We start from the raw sequence: 17,925 nt of genomic DNA, 5'->3' as shown, positions 1-17,925 counted from the left end.
TCTGTGGAATGATTTTCATTGTAGAATAGATAACGAAATGTTGCGATTTTGTTTTCGAACTTGACGTATAAATAACTGACACTTACAGCTCGATCGTGGCGGTGCGTAAAGGTCAACAGGTTATCGGTGTTCTATGGATTTGACCAATATCGCAGAGCGGAGCACGAGTTGACGCTTGCGACGGTGACGGCAGGTTTGTAAATTACATAAAATGAGTAGTATTACTTGGATATTGGAAGAATTGCCGATTCAATATTTTCACAGAACGCCCCTACACTTGGCTGCATGTTCGGGTTCGGTTGAAATAATCGAAGAGTTGTTGAAGCATAATAGCAACCCCGAAAAGTGGGACGCGCACAGAAAGTGCACTCCGCTACACTGTGCCGCAGCAGCTGGGGATGTCAAGTCCGTCAAGCTGCTGCTGAAATCTGGCGCCAATGTCGATGCTGGTTTGTCGGGGAACAGCATGGAACATGAGAAAACTCCGCTGCACTATGCAGTCCCAAACGAAGCCAGCGATTGCGTAGAAGAGCTACTAAGGGCGGGTGCTTCTCCAAATAATTCAGTGGTAACTTTAGAGGACGAAAGCTTTCTATAATTATGGCCTATCGTCCATAATGGTTGTACATATTTCACCGACATTGTTGGATTTGTTGTATGCAGGTTTACACAGAAACGCCGTTGCACGTTGCAGCTAGTTTAGGCTCGGCACGTTGCGTAGGTCTTTTGTTGAACTACGGTGCAGATGTGAGGGTACAATTTGGAAGTGCAAGATCGACGCCTTTGCACTTAGCTGCGGAAGAAGGTAGCGCAGATTGCACGAAGCTACTACTGGAAGCCGGAGCGCCGTGGGATGCACAAAATTCCAGAGGTCAGTCAGCAATACATTATCCTAACATTCTACATGGAATTGGTCACGTGGAATAAATTCCTTTACTGGCCTGTACTTGGATTCACATGTACGCTAGCATGCAAAAAACTTTATAGATAGTCGTTGGCCGATTTCCAATGTTTGGCCTTTATATACAAATGTTCACACAAGTCGCGGTAAACTTTTTTAAATTCCTTGGTGCCTATCTATGTTTAAGAATCGGTTTTTCGTTAGGTTTTACAGTGATTTGTAAGGACTACAAGTCATTCGCGAATCCAGGGGTGGGATTGATAAAAACAATAGTAATGATGTCGGGAGAATTGGAATTTGACGACATGTTCTGGAGTGGCGAGAATGAATCAATCGCGCGTGGTGCTACTATGCACGTCATGTTCTTGGTTTTCGTTGTATTGGTCACTTGTGATTTTGACAAATTTACTGGTAGGTCTGGCCGTTTCTGACATACAAGAGCTGCAGCGCTGTGCCGGCTTAGAGAGATTGATTAGAAGAGCTGAGCTGGTGGCGCACTTGGAAAGTTTGTTATTCTCAAGACTTTTGGATTATACCTCGATGAACATAGTAAGGATATTTCGGTAAGGAGCCTTATTGTTGCGCCCCCCACATCACTGCGGTGTAAACATTCGCCCTAATGATCCCAGAGATGAATGTCTCCCAAGAGACTTGGCAAAAGCTGTATATCACTCGATTGCCAAAAAAAACTTCGCAGCAGAGTACCCAGATACCCGTCAAATCAAAGCTTGATTAGTACGAGTGCTGGAGACATAAGAATGAGCAAATTTCAGAGATTTCCCTCGACCAGCGAATATAGCAGGCATCAAATTACTGAATTAGTTGCTGACCTGAAGAAATGCTCGACTAAATTGGGAACGCAATTAGACGTGTTGACTAAAAAAGTTGAACTCATCGCCCAAGAAATGGAGCAGAACGGATAGTGATTAGCTGTGTGAAGCTTAAGTTACAGGATGGACTATGAATACTCACCAACAACTTTGTTCCGAATCGTTGACTATCTTGCAAAGTTATCGCAGCATCTTGACCCGGGATCGTTAATAGTGAAATATTATCCACTTTTGCGCCATATATTAGATCCACGGAATTCTTTTTCGAGAGTTGCTGGCTGACGGCATGCAGAAGCAGATTATTTTCCACTATGTAAGCCAACTCGTCTGCCAAATGATCTTCGTTGAATGTGATCATAGCATCGGAACAGGCATCCCACACCTATATATCAACTAATATTAACAAGCCATATTATTGATGAAATATGCAATCTTTTCCAGCTTGACGTAGAAAGGTGGATGCAATGGACAGGCCCAGTTTCCATGGCGACGTCTACACGACCATTAATTAGCCAAGTAGCAGAGGTGTAAGCATTTAGTTGCCTGCGAGTTCTGAAATGTCGGAGCATAAGAGCACTACATTCAATCACTCTTGCATAAAAATGCCGGTGGATCCATTTAGTACGCATCCAACTCCGTTGTACGAACGTCCTAAGGTCCTGAAGAGTAAACATTACACATCCGCAGACAAAAGTTGTAAAATAAACTTCATCAATCGAAGCAACTAGGACGCGTCGTCCGTACCCTCTTAATTCCGATTCTGTTGAGTGTGTCCTTTTTGTGCAGGTCACTCCCCTCTAGGGAGACTTTGACTGAGAAATGGTCGCTGCCTCTAACGTCTTCTAGTCTGGACCAGCGAGCGATCACACCGATATCGTTTGTGGATATTGTGAGGTCAGGAACGCTTCTCCTGCCTGGTTCCGGATGGATTCTTGTGTCCTCCCGTTTGGCCTCCAACAGAAGTATCGTTCCCAGAACCACCACGCCATCCAGGACGTTCCACAGGGTTATGGACCTGTGATCGAGAACTTGGTCTCGGAGAGGCACAGTACGTCACAGTCATTTAGCAGCTCGAGAATCTCAGTGTGCTTTGACTGAATGCCATTTGAATTCCAATTTATAATTTCCATGTCAGGTGGTATGAGCCAAAAACTAAGCAATTTGAGTCCCTCTTTGCCCTGAGGAGGGGGGGGGGGGGGATTGTAAATGGCAACGAGAGAATTGACTCTAGAATTAATAATCTTGAAGGAAAAAAACGGGTTGTCTGTAAAGTCGGTTTACAGACGATAGTTTTACGTGATACCGTCATAAGAAAACATTGATGAAAAATTGCATACTTTTATGAATTAAATTGAATTATTATCACTGAATTATCATTATTTTGTATAATACAAAGAAGGAGTGAATTGAAAATTACAATTTTTTCGATAATTTTTTTCGTGCCTCGCTCTCGCTTGCACGCTCGGCTCAGGCGGAACGAGTCGAAGGCTTCGCTCGGCTCAGGCAGAACGTTACCATGAGTCATGCTTTTTCGTGAGTGCAGCCGGCGATCATCGATTTATAAGACGTTATCATGTCAAAAAAACGAACTTTGAGCTTGAATGCGCCCCCCTCTTCATGGCGACCTGTGCCAGCACCCCGTGGGCCCATGCCTAGGCAAAGCACTGGGTACAAGCTTTATGGAAGTGCTCGGAGCGCTGGCGTAAGTCAGCCAATCGGAGCTTGCGAGACAGAGAAAGAATGTAGTGTTACTACTTCTCTCTCTATGCAGTTTTCCACTTACACTAAAGGGTATACCATTCTTCGCTCGTGTTTCTATGCTCTAAGGTCCCGCCAAGTGACCGATTAGAGTGAAAAGTCGGACTTCCATTTTTGCTTTCTCTTTCTGATTAGGGCTTCAGCTCGATGCACAGACCACGCAGTCATCCTTATAAGTCTATGGTATAGCAGTAAATGAATCAGCGCCGTAGCTAAGGATGGCCGAGCGGAGCGCTTGCCCCCGGCACCCTTCTACACGAGGCACCGTTTTGCAAAATAAAAAAAATAAAAAACTGGACGATATCAGCTTTAGTAGCGCGGGTACCAGGGTATCATACTAAAAAATATCTCGTGAAAATCGAAATGTTGCAGTGGAACAAAAACGAAGACGTCGATGTAATAGCATCGCCACTAGGAACACGTCTTCGGGTGTTAAATGACGTATCGGATGATTTTGATTTTTTAAGCGGAGAATCTTTATCCAAAATGGATGTGGAAGTTTCACAGAAACATGCGGTTGATTGCATTATGATACGTAATAGGGACATAGATTCAGGGGAAATCATTTCGGAGGTCCATAGCTTTCAGTATGTAGCTATTTCGGTAGTCCCTGACGCAACAAAGTCCGAAATGCAACAAACAACACATCTGTACTTGCTAAATTTGATTCATAAATGGTAACTTACAGCGGCATACGACAACGTCCTAATTGTCTTCATAATATTTTTAACCAAGCCAGTTCCCGTAGCATCTTGCGAACGCAGTTTGAGTAAGTCAAAACTAATACAAAATTACTTGCGTTCTTTTACTGGACAATGACGTTTGTTTAATCCAGCTATTTAATCCATTCCGAAGAGAATCGGTAATTGACAATTTTGCAACGGCGAAGTCCCGATAAATTCATTTTTAGAACGGGAGCGCTGGCTTTTCGACCAGCCCCGAGCGCCATAATCCATAGTTACAGCGCTGAATTAAATACATTGTTGACACCACAAGCCGTATATTTTTGCCTCTCTCTGAGTTATTTCACTTAAGTGACGAACTGGCACCTCGTCAAATTACGAGCATATGTGTCCACACAGCGTGTTCACATGAACAATTGTCACAATTGCAATCAGAATAAAACGTCACCTTTAATTCCAAATGTCTGCACCATGTGCAAAGCCACTCGTGGGACCAAAATATTTATCGTTTTCCAACATTTCGAAGGTTGTATCCGATTTTACCTGCAAAAGCTCTGTTTGGTTGAAAGTAAACAGGTGTGTTTTGTTACTGACCTGTTGGTATCAAGAACGTGTCTCTTCATACCTCTGTTATTCATTGATTTTTTTTCACCAACAGATACCAAAATAGTGGATAGTAAACTTCGGAGAACTGGCTCAATTTTATAAAAAATTATCAATCTGCGATTTTTTTGTATTACTCATACCAAATCCCAAAAGTTGTACTACCTATGGTGTTGTTGCGTGTACTAGTTTTGATTTTATATACAAACTTTTTGATTCCGAAATGGCGGACCAATCTTCCTAGGGCTAGTCCGAAACTCCGCCAAATTGATACTCCGGAATTTTTTAGGCTGCTGCACGCTGCTGATTTTGTTTCCGATCTTAGAGTTCCAGAATTCAATTCAGACGTTTGAAACAGCAGGCAATTTATTTTCAGATTAGCACGAACTGTACGAAAATTCATTTTCGAGGGTTTGTGGTGATAAATGGAAGTTTAGAAGTCATCTCTTCGATTATTCGTTATCAATTGGAACACGATTCTATTAAACTTGCTTTGTGCGAAAGGAAAATGGAGAGAATAACATATTACTACATACTATTGTTTGAAATAATATCACAAACAAAACAGTCTTTTTACCCTACAAGAGATCATTGAATAGGTAATCTCATATAAACAAAAGTGATGAATACTCGAAACAAACTATTACAGACAAAAACTGTTTCATTTTGTTACAACAATATCCGAGTAAGTCGTGAGTGCAATTGAGTAAGAGTCATCAGGCTATTCTTCCGTCTCTTTTTGCGAGGTGGCAGTGTAAGATTGCACGTTACACGACCTCCTCATCAATATTTCGATGCACGCTGTGCAGAGTACCAACAACGCTAACGCAGCAGCGGAAACAAGGTAAACTGGCGACGGATATATCGGTGGTAAGTAATGGGAGAATATCAACGCAAATAGCGGCGCTCCGACCATTGGACTCAATGTTTCCAAAAGCCCCGTCAGCGACAACACAGTACCTGAAAATCAGGAAACATATCATCCGTTTCAGCGTCGAGACTGATCCACCAAAGAAACAAAAAATTCACCAATATCACTAGGCGGCACTGATTTCGATAAGATGGATCGCATAACTGGTGGCACAATTCCAACGAACATTCCAATTGACACTGCAAGATACATGTGCCAGTCTGTCCATACGAAAGCTTTCACAAGCGAAAAACTGAAGCTTGAGACGAGGCCTAGAGTGGCCAACGTTGTGTCCGAAATGCCTGGAATTCCAATGACATCGGTCGATGCGAGATGTTGCAAAATGAATTTTATGTTCTGGTGTGAGGAATAATTGTCACCTAATCTTGTTCCGAATAGAGAAGCTCCACACAAGGCTGCGATGTTCAGCAGATAACCAACGCCAGTAGCGTAAGAGTATTGTGCAACATCCCAGTCCAGACACGCTTTTGTGAACAGAAAGCCTATGCTCATACTTCCTCCGAAAAGCAAGGCGCTCCAAGTGATGATGAATATCGCAAGCCAGGCAACAGGCCGATGAAAGCCGTCCCGTTTAACTACGAAACTAGTAACAAGCTTCCGCACAAGGGAGACGTCGAACAGTCCACGTAAATGTGACTCCTGCGGAAATACAATACATTTGGAATGTCCTCTTTCACAGTTTCCAATTAATATGTTGTAGGTGCTGTTTTATGGCGTAATTGCACGGAGAGGTATGTTTGAGAGTTCCGTCAACATCGAATGACCTGAATAAATATTCCTATAGTCAGTCTGATCACGAAATGTAGTTGGAAAATTTTCGAAGTATTCAGTGTAGGCACATAAAATCTCCATTTCCCTCTGAAACGAGGTAACGGAGTTACTCTGCAATACTCCAAGACCGCCCAGGACCAATATGTAAAAAAATTAGTGAACCCACCTTAGTCGCAGACTTGACCGATTCAGGAATAGCGAAGTAAGTTACTAGTGTCGACAATGCACAACAGATCGCGCCTATGCTGAAAACAGTTGTGTAGCCACAGTTTGTCGATATGACAGGCCCTCCAAATGTACCCAAGATTGTTCCACCGACGACAGCAGCCTGCATCCAAGCCATTAGGGGCGTTCTTTGTTCTTCTTTGGTTGAATCGGATATGTAACACATTCCAGCCAATAATACTGTGCTCACTCCTCCGGGGATGAATCCAGGGATCGAGGGAATTATCATATACCAAGGATTTATGTCCCAACGGCACATCAAGGAGAGCATCGTGAACATCACCGTATAACCTGGATCAAACACGCGATTCTACATGCTGTATTCTTAAATTTTCCCGAAAATCAATTATTCGTGTAAATTCCATGGAAATCAATCTAGTAGGTAACGAAAACATGAAATCCCTGACACCGTGCAGTGAAAAGTTCGGAAAATTATACAACCTTGGAATCTGGTGTTAACACATTAACCGACGAATAGTTTAGCCAATAATAGTCAATGGAATTCGTCAGTTATAATTTCCATTCCATGTGTTTCCAAAAATTTTAAAAATGTCAGAGATTTCAGAAATTTTATGCGGTCTCAACGGATTTCAAGTCCTTTGAAAGATTGCATGAGCTTTCATAAAGTTTCAAGGGTTTTATGTGATTTCTAAGATTTGCTAATATTTCATATCATGTCACACAACTTCTATAGATTGTATAGAATTTTGCAGGATTTCACGAAATTTTTAAACATTTCGTACCGTTTTACAAGGCTTCAATGGATTTTAACAGTTTTTATCGGATTTAGTAAACTTCGTATAATTTTGAAGATTTAAAAGATTTCAGATGATTTTACAGACAAGGCAAACAAAAAATCCACGAGTCTGTCAAAAAACATTTCATTCAATTCTGTGGGGAAGATTTGAGATCGGCCGATCACACAGAGTCTGAACAGTGAACAGTAGATCTCGAATCTGATCAAGTTAGCCATCCCTCGTCTATGAGATTACAATGGATTTCAGAAGAATTGACAGAATTCCATGTGATTTCAGAGGATCCCTAAGGTTCCAAAAAGATTTCATAGAATTTCAGGGGCTTTATTCGATCTCAAAGATTTCGAATAATTTCACATGATGTCAAAACATTTTATTATAACATTTAAAAGGGTTACGTAAGTTCTCGAAGAATTCCTGAGGATTTCATAACATTTCAGGGGTTTCAGAGCTTCGCGTCACATCGAATATTAGAATTCGAATGATTTCATGAGATTCGAAGAGTGTTCAGACCTTAAAAATTAACAATACGTCGTCGGATGTCATTGTAATTAGAAACGGTTTTTTTCCACGTTCGTGAAGTTGGCACCAGTATTTTAAAAATTTCAAAAAGCAATTGTTGTGCTGAATTGTGCTAGGCTTGTGCTCCGTTGTGCCGTATTCCGTAACTCAAAATCTTGAAGAACAGAGTGAATATATGAAAAAATTGATTTTTTCACCAGTACCGCCATTTTGTTTTTTTCCAAATCAATGGTTGTGCTGCGCTATGTCGCAAACCGTCATTCGATACCACTAACCATTTTCGAGTGATCGGTATTTGGAAAACAAAATTGAGCACCGCAATTTTGATATATTTTTTTTTTCTTCAATTAATTGAGCTCAATTTGCGCTCACGTATGCTGCTAAGCAAAATGAGCTCAGAAGTTGGCCCAAAAAAAAAATATTTTATGCCAGGAGCTGAGACGGCGCAAGAGCGGAGGGCAATTTAAAAAAAACATTCCATATTAGCAATTCGAATTTTTGAAACTTGTGCTGGGCTGTGCAAGTCGAACGCAACAATTCTCCGCGATAAACCGAAGTCCTCAATTGACTTATGCGCCAAGTACGGCAGAAAATAATTTTCGAAAAATATATTCGATCTTATGAATTGGGATTTTCGAGACTTGTGCTGCGATGTGCCAAGTGAGTACTACAGCTTTCCATAACGACTCAGAGAGCTCAGACCGTCCCCTCGTAGTCTACCGGGCAAAAACCATTTCCAAAAAACTTGGGATTTTTGAAATTCAGAATTTCCAGACATGTGCTGAGTTGTGTTAGGTAAGTACTACGACTTTCCATTATGACTCGGAATGCTCGGACCGTCTCTCCGCTTTTTGAAAGGAGTCGGTGTATCTATCGTTATGTCCGTCCCTCAATCGGTCTGTCTGTCGCTATCTGTCAATAATAAAATAAAATTGAATTATCAAGTCCTCTATTCAGTTATGGATGTACAAATTTGTTACGTCAATGATTTCTAGAATATATCGCTCGGTATTCGTCAAGCAACGCAAGATGATTTCTGATACTGACATACTTCTTGTTGTCAGGTGAACTACAATCTTGTGTGGCAATGGCAGTCGTAATTCATATAGAAAAAGGATCTTTGATCTAGCTCAATGTGTGTGAATCCTAAATTTTTTTTCGATCATTCTAATAATACAATATCACATCGTTAACATCTTGGTTTTTTTCTCTTGTTTTTTTGATTAATCATAATACATGTATTTATAGTAATATCGGTTTGTTTATCCTTGTACTTATTATGTATGCACGCTATTGTACTTCTTTGGATATTATTTATACATTTTTATTTTTTAACATATTTTTAAATTTTTTTTTTGTGAGTATAATAATGATTGAACATAGTATATATGCATAGTGATGTAAGTTCAATTATTGTACTTATTATCTACGCGTAGCATGTTACACCTTTTTTTGTATTCTATTCATTTTTCCTCATTTTTTTGTATTTAATCTACGTGTAATACTGACTGAAGATCATAATAGATGGATTATGATATATGATATATGATTATGATTATTCATGTACTCATTAACTACGGATAACATGTGATATTTTTTTTTGTATTTTATTTTTTTAAAACATTTATGATATTTTTTGTATTTTTTGTACGTGTAATAATCATTAAAGATCATAATGGATGGGTTTGATTATTCATGTACTTATTAGCCACGTGTAGCATGTTATACTTTTTTTTTTATATGTTATTTATTGAAATTTCTGTATTTCTTTATTTATCTATTCATTTCTTGTATATGTAATAATAAATAAATATGATAGACGCAGTAATAGTATGGACTTGATTATTCGTGTACTTTAAGATTGATGGTCAACGTTGTTTGTTATTTATTATGGTACGTTGTGTGTAAGTATCATGCCCTCTTTTTTTGAATTATCAATCTTTTTTCTCACTCACCTTCAGTCATGTGATTACGTTTACGCACATGGGTGCTGCGATTTGTTCATCATTGTTCACCCATGTAGGTTTTGGCTTTTATGGACTATTATCGCATAATAGCCATCGTTTGTCTGATCTTACGTAACTAGTGTAATAACCAACCGATTTAAAATTGTAAGTGCCGACGTAACCCATGACACCTGTCAAAATGCACTGTCGGTCCCGTGACAGCGGAAGGTTTTCTGGAAAGTTCGCAAGTGCTGCTGGAAGGATCCCACAATCAGTTTCGATAAATTATAGAGAGCCATACTTTAGCTCTGTAATAGGAAGTTGGCTGCAGCACCGTTTTGGTGGATGTCTGCCATTTTCGATGGCTTTTAAAAGTTGACCTACTCCTTCATTGGATAGCACATCATAATTCCCACTTATAAAACCCTCGGGACGAGCCTTCTTAGCGCCACAAACTAAGAAACATGCAGTGACCACACAGCTTGTATCCTTGGATCAAACCACGGTCTTATACACAGGTCTTGCAACTGTGAATCTCGACGTGGTCCTCTTGACGTGCCAAGCCGCTAGGGTCGCTGCGATCGAGGGATACCCGGTGCGACAAAGATAACGATAGTCACGCATGCGCTTTACACGAGCGTTGAATTCAAACCCAAGAATCTCGCTGATACATAATATTTTCTATGAATTTTGTTCCTTGAAAGAAAAAGAAAGATATGCAATGACTAACAAATCCAAAACCAATAGATATGTTAGTCGATATCAAAACTTCACAACGGGTAAAACGCGTAGAATAATAGAACGGTCACCGTGAATGATAAAGTTCAAGAATTGTAGAGGTTATGTTTATACATCCCTCGATCGCAACGCCACCTGGATATTGCTTCAATAGTGGAGTCACTGCCTCCTATTGAGCTTCTTGCCTAGTTGCAAGACCTGTGTAGAAGACCGTGGATCAAACCATTAGATGATGTGGTGAAGATCGGGCAGGGATCAGCATACCGAAATCTTTTTGTTTTCTTATCATTTTTGTTGCGCCAGTTATGTTCCGCCTTCATCTCTTCCAGTTCAATGATTGTATCGTCATCCAAAGAGTATAGGATAGAGCGGAAGGTACCCGTATCGCCCTATTACAGCGCCCCTAGCGGCTCAGAGGAAAAATATATCGTGTATGTGTAGCGTCAGTGAACATGTGATGTATATAGTATTGTCGGTGTGATGACAGGGTCGCCATATTCTTTTAGTAAACATTGGGTAACAAACGAACTTTTTTCCAAAGATGCCAATTTCTTGTGACATCAAATTATGTGACAATAACAAATATGTAAAAAATCAAAGCATAAATAATGGCAAACGAGTGACGGTTTTCTCGTTACCAAAAAAACAGCAACTGTAAGTAAATATGAATATACATAACTTCACTTTCGCGGGAATGTGATGGGTCCTCACGTATCTTCATATGTTGTGAAAACAAATGTACACAATGATTTTCGTGTATGGTTGTATTGGTAGAAACTAACAAAAAATGCAACAGGTTTTTGAGTTGATATAATATTTTATGTAACCATTCTTTACGATACAGTATTATGTATGGATAAACATTTTTATTAAGATTTGACATTATTATTTACGTTTTTTAAATATGAGTACTTTTTTTGATGTTATGTATTGAAGATTAACTATTTAAATATATAATTTCGATACAATGTGTTTGATTTGTTGCCATTTATTTAATTAATTTTGTCTTATACTAAATTCACATTACATCATAGAAGAAATGTGTATGTACGATGCTTACTTTATATTCTGTATCCATGCAAACATATTTATAGGCTGCCAGATATGGAGGAAAATATGAGATCGTTCTGTAACACCAGCGTTGACTGAAGAATTCATTGCAAAAAATTTATTATCAGAAGTTTTAAGAATTCTTCACTCAACGGTAGCACATACACGTATTGTAGTACATACATTCCCTGGTTTAAAGGGAGCGCCAAAGTCGTAGTAGGGATACTTTGCTTTTCCTCTGAGCCACCAGAGCGTGCTGAAAATCGAGGTACGCTTTTATACATTGGAGATTATGGGACCTTCCACTCTCTCCTATACTCTTTGTCGTTATCTACCTGCTGGTCTCTGATGGTAGGAACGGGAATATTACGAATGAATCGGGTTTCTTCGACACTCTCACTACTTTGCTGCTTGGACGTATCCAGAGGAACTGCAGTAGGCAGTTCGTCGACTCTCTTGAGTTCAGCCATTATATCGTAATTCATCTGCCGATTTTTGATAGTAACCGGTGAAATATCATCGATGGATTGAGTTTTTTCGATACTTTCATTGCTTCGCAGTTCAGACATATCCAAAGGCACTAGACTAGGCGCTTCATTGACTCTTTTACACACATCTTCAGATGTATTACCCGTATTCTTGCCAGTTAATGCCAGTTTTATTTTACCGGAGAATGATAAAATGTGCTTTCCAACGAATTTGTCCGCCCGTAAAGGAAATGATACGTTCCTGAACGTGCGATTCTTCAGGTCGTTGAATTCGGACTCTACCGCCGCAGAAGTAGCATTTGGAGATCCGTATTTGAACACACCCCGCATTACCTCGCTAAAGAGAGGGAATAAGGCAATAGAGCTTTGAGCTTTTTAGCAAATGCAAGACAAGAATAGTCGTTAATATCGTCAGTTTTGGCTTCATTGGTTATCAATTCAGTGCATTCGCGATACATGGTGCTGACCCATCGATACGAATCACTTCTCTCTGGATGATTAGAATTCAAAATTGGTTCATCGGTCCCATCCTGATCAATACTTTTAGCAAGATCCTGATCACCCATACCTGACAATGGATCACCTCTGATGTACGTCGAGAGAATTAATCGAAAAAGCTTAGCTTACCCGCCAGCTTCCCCGTTAGCGTTGAGAGCAAGGATGAAAATTGATTTGGCTATCTTAGTGAACTCATCGCAGTCTTCTTGCTTTCGTAAAATTGCTACAGCTCTTAGGTAAAAATTACGCACATCACTTGCCTTGTCGGTAAAACAGTTCCACCTAGCTACCATCTTAGAAAAGTGACATACGTCGAGTCGCAGAAGGCAAGGTGGTACGTTGCATGTGTTGAAAGGATTAGTCAACGATCGAAAACACACATCCAAATAGTGCTTTAAGTTGGGCTGTTGAGCAAATGCTTGAGCGATAGCTCCAAGGAGTGCTTTGTCAAAATCTGTCACAGTTTTCTTTCGTATAGAGGATGCAGATACCTGTCCAGATACTTGCTGGCAGAATATCTTAAGCCACAGCAGAATATCGACAGCAACCCTCTCAATTCCTTTCAATTGTCGTTTGTTGACATGTTGAATTGAGGGATCGAATCCCTCCATCAAACATTCCATTTTGACAACGTCACCACTCTGCGGTTCATTTATGATTTTTCCCGAAAAGGTATAACTGCATTCAGGACACTTTCCGAAAACAGTAACGTGGATGCCGCTTTGTGAAATCTTTGTGTTCTTAAAAACTAGGGCGCATGAAAGTTTGGTTTCGACTTGAACTTTTTCGAACATCGCGCTCGTCCATGCAAACCGTATCATCATGTAAATTGCTCGCTTTTGACCGTTGTAAGCTATAAATTCAAATTTGTCTCGCTACCAACAACTATTAAAACATCGAGGTACAAGAGGAATATTCGCTATCTCAAATTTTGTTTCTCAAACAGTCTATGCCTTGTGTTTGAGATATGTAGAGTGTTTTTCTGGTAGAATTCAAGATAGTTGCAGATGTTATTCCTCTCATACGTCGATACAGGTATAGAATGGCATTCGAGACATGTGATCAAAAATAACTAACAATAAGGGACCCCAAAATTCATATCATTATTTGAGAGCAGCTTGTTCAACTGGCAAAATGCAGCACAAGTCTTGAGATTGTGATTTTCGAAAATCCAAGTTTTTTGGAAATCATTTTTGCCCGGTAGACTACGAGGAGACGGTCTGAGCACTCCGAGTCGTTATGGAAAGCTGCAGTACTCACTTGGCATATCGCAACACAAGTCTCAAAAATCCCAATTCATAAGATCGAATATATTTTTCGAAAATTATTTTCCGCCGTAACTGGCGCATAAGTCCATTGAGGACTTTGGTTTATCGCGGAGAATTTTTGCGGTTGACTAGCACAGCCCAGCACGAGTTTCGAAAATTCGAATTGCCAATATGGAATGACTTTGTAAAATTGCCTTCCGGTCTTGCGACGTCTCAGCTCCTGGCATTCAATCTTTTTTTTTCGGGCCAATATCTGAGCTAATTTTGCTTAGCAGCACACGTGAACGCAAATTGAGCTCTATTAATTGAAGAAAAAAAATATATCAAAATTGCGGTGCTCAATTTTGTTTATCAAATACCGATTATTCAAAAATGGTTGGTGGTATCGAATCACGGTTTGCGGCACAGCACAGTATAAATCCAGCACAATCCAGCACAACCATTGATTTGGAAAAAAAACAAAATGGCGGTGCTGGTGTAAAAAATCAATTTTTTTAAATATTCACTATGTTCTTCAAGATTTTGAGTTACGGAATATAGCAAAATGGAGCACAAGCGTAGCACAATTCAGCATAGCAATTGCTTTTTGAAATTTTCAATATGGCGGTGCCAACTTCACGAACATTGGGAAAATAATGCCTGCAGATCAACGTAATCAACTATTTCATGCAAAGTTTAATTCTCTAATATCCATCATAATATTATATTTATCACTACCTGAAACGTGAGTCATCGGATTTGCTGAAAACTGGTGCAAAAAAATAGAACTCACCGATGAATCCTCCCAGCAAGAGAGGTCTTCGTCCACCTTTGTCGCTCCAAGGACCGAGAAATAAGGAAACGGTAGCTGACAGTAAGCTTTCGATCATAGCCTTTGCCATCACAATCATACTCGCATACTGTTCAGTTTCAGCTTTTAAATGTAATTCGGTTGCCGTGCTATCATTTTTCCCGTGAATACTGCACTTCGAAGTGTCATCTGTCTCTATCGAATTTAGGCATGTGCGATGCACAATAAACTCCTCGAAGATGAGACCTGTGAATAAACTGCTATCCTTTAGTTTGATTTTTATCGCTTGTATTACGTTAGGCGGTCAAGCAGTTCTGGTCGAATAGAACGCGATATAGCAGTACCTTGACCGACCGAGCGAACTCATCCGTTTGCTCCCGACATTAAATAAACAAACGAAGAAATGGGTTGAAACTTCGACGGTGCGTAACTCTTTTGTGACGCAATCGAGGAGGGCAACTCCTATCCCGAAAATCGTCGAAAAAATGTGTGGTTTTTGACACTCGTCCCTAAGTCCACATTTCCCGCATTTCAGGGGCAAATAAGTGCATATATGAGGGACTTTCGTCCAAAGCGAAAAGAATGAGGAGTAAAATGAGCTATCGTGAGACTGTTTTTATGCAATATCGAGGCCCCTAGATGAAAACTAGTGATTACAATACCTTTGTGAATGCAATACAACGTATACAATTTTGCTGTCAAGTTAGTGACTGACGAGATAAATGAAAAAAAACATGAAATTTGAGCAAAAATCAGCTTCAAGATTTTTTATTGGCAAGGCGGTTCATAAAACATAGATTCGCTATAGGTGCTTTTAAAAAGCAAAGATTGTTATGTAATACCTTGAATATCGTGAAGTGCCGCGTTGCTATAGATAAGTGAAGATAAAAAATTGAAATTCACGTGTTAAATAAATGAGAAAATTTCAAATTCATTTAGCGAGTACTAAGAATTGAAATTGACAACTCATCTTTGGTGAAAATTCTTTCTTAGATGTTTAGAGTGATATTCTGTGAATGGAGCGAAAAAAATAGACACCTCAAACGAAGCACCCTAATATGAGCATACTTATATACTCACTAATTGATTGTGAGGATATTCTTAAATTTTTTCCACAAGGCACACAAATATCCGACGGTGATAATTCTAAATAATAATTTTTATATAACAAACACAAACCTGTGGAAGTTTTCGCGAGAGTTAACAGAGCTATTGAACAGCTCAAAATAACGAAGCGGATCATTTTTTTCTCACTCGGTTCCCTTATTTCCCTCATTATAATTATTCCGTGCAATTTTTCACGATCCCGTCTTCAATCATCAGCTAATTGCGATCGAGCAAACTGTTACTAATTGTAAGTAAAATGAAGTACGTAATCGTAAAAGTGTTGTTGTTGTTGTTATAGTTCATACCGCTCTTAGAAAAAATTGCTTCGAAATAGTTCCGTACTTGTCACACTCACTAGATGTTATGACGGATATTCGGGTCCAGGTGAATCAAAGGTTCATGTGTGTACGTAACTCCAATGAACATGCAAATTTTATATTTACATTGACTGCGGCATATTTATACCGCACTATTTTTTTAGGTGAAAAAACAAATTGTACTCATTAGACAAGTTTACGTTACATCGATGCCTTAAAAATGTTTCAAGAACACTAACAAAGCCAAACGTCTTCACGACAAATATTCCCACAGCATTTAGATAATACTTCTTCATATATTTTGAAAATATTGGTAATACCGTATAAAAAATTTCTTGGCACGTACATATATTAAGATGAAAATGTTCATTCTAAATATCTTTGATTGGTTGGGAAATATTTTAAAGATTCCGAAAATTTGCAGTAATGATTTGTATAAGTATTTTCAGAAATCTCGCATGTCATGTGGCTTTTGGTGGAAAAAGTACTTGAGCGTTTCATCGCTCAAGAATTATCCAATTTTTAGAACCCGCATCTGAATCATTTCTTCTCTCTTTTCCTTCTTTTTGCTAAAAAATGTTCAACCTTACTGATAATGCACGTATTTATAATAGTTGATCTTAACATTTTTTAGTAAGTTTCGAGTAATTTACTACTGATTTTGATAATATGTCAATTTTACGACAGGAGTTCATAGTCAATTCAAAAAGATTCCAATAATTTTTGTTCTTCAAGTTTCAGGAGATTCATGTCCAGTTACTCAACTAGACAAAAAATATGTTTGAATGCGAGCCCCGTTTCCTCGGATGATTTTATTCATTACTATGTCAATTATGTCTGTCTACAAACCTCTTTGAATGAATAACTTGTAACATCATAGACCATTGAAACGATGCAAATATCAACTTCTCACGGCAAAACGAAGTAAACACTACGTGTATAACCGCGAGCGTGGATTAGAATTCATATACTTTGCCACTTCGACGTTTTCGGAATTTAGACGTGTTAGATTCTTGAGAAAAATTGTTTTTAAATAGCAGTTTTTCAGCTTTGTGTCGTTGGTATAAACGTGTCGAAAATTTGTCAAGAATCACTTTCATCAACTGCATAAACAATTACAGTTTTCAACTTCACAAAGCATCCAATCCAAAGAACACCAAAAATACCTTACAAATATTCATTTTTACACGAGGAATATGATAAGAATTTTGGAAGAAGTTTGAGGGGTTGAGAACTGGATGATGGTCAAGTTGATATGAGTTGTTATTATACTCAATATTCACAGTTGCCGAAAAAGAGATTTTTTTAAAGATTATCGTACTTTTTTGTAGATCATCGTCATTTCTCATAGATAATTGTAGAATGTACGCGATCATTTTTCTCACACGAAATATTGGAATAGACATAATTCCTTGTAGAAAATCGCAGAATTCCTGATTCAGAGAGATAACAAATTTTAGTTTTTTCATAAGACTCACCTTTGAGACAAGATTTTTTTTTCCAACTACCAGCTACTTGTTTTCTGACTCTGTCCATATTACGTACTCTTCTATTTGATAAATTCGTTATCCTTTATTTTGGGTTTAAGAGTTGTTACCGGAACCCTTCGCTATTTTCCCTTATCTTGGTCACTTTGCAGGGTCTCTTCGTGAATTTCTCTCAGTCAAATCCAACTTACAGTATATCCGGCATATAAATGGGTTGGAGGTTGTTTGCGGTTAGAGTATTTTGTTCTAGACTTTGT

General features: G+C 39.0%; 2 protein-coding genes across 2 annotated transcripts; one reads left to right on the top strand and one right to left on the bottom strand.

Moving 5' to 3' along the window:
- Positions 1 to 211: 211 nt before the first annotated feature.
- LOC124411380 (transient receptor potential channel pyrexia-like) lies at positions 212 to 2,752 on the top strand. Its single transcript, XM_046890472.1, is given in 5 exon segments — positions 212 to 568; positions 664 to 879; positions 988 to 1,290; positions 1,292 to 1,464; positions 2,518 to 2,752. Coding segments are annotated over 5 exon segments (1,284 nt in total).
- A 2,744-nt stretch (positions 2,753 to 5,496) lies between these two features.
- Positions 5,497 to 16,321, bottom strand: LOC124411379 (proton-coupled folate transporter-like). Its single transcript, XM_046890471.1, has 7 exons — positions 16,308 to 16,321; positions 15,937 to 16,067; positions 14,740 to 15,003; positions 6,644 to 6,993; positions 6,066 to 6,345; positions 5,805 to 5,987; positions 5,497 to 5,735 (listed from the first exon to the last, which is right to left on the bottom strand). Exons 1-7 carry the CDS (start codon positions 16,319 to 16,321, stop codon positions 5,497 to 5,499), a joined length of 1,461 nt encoding a protein of 486 aa, XP_046746427.1.
- Positions 16,322 to 17,925: the final 1,604 nt, after the last annotated feature.

This window comes from Diprion similis, chromosome 10 (genome assembly GCF_021155765.1).
Source record: "Diprion similis isolate iyDipSimi1 chromosome 10, iyDipSimi1.1, whole genome shotgun sequence".
NCBI lineage: Eukaryota > Metazoa > Arthropoda > Insecta > Hymenoptera > Diprionidae > Diprion > Diprion similis.
Note: the sequence above shows the minus strand (reverse complement) of the source record. Positions and strands in the feature narration are given on the sequence as shown.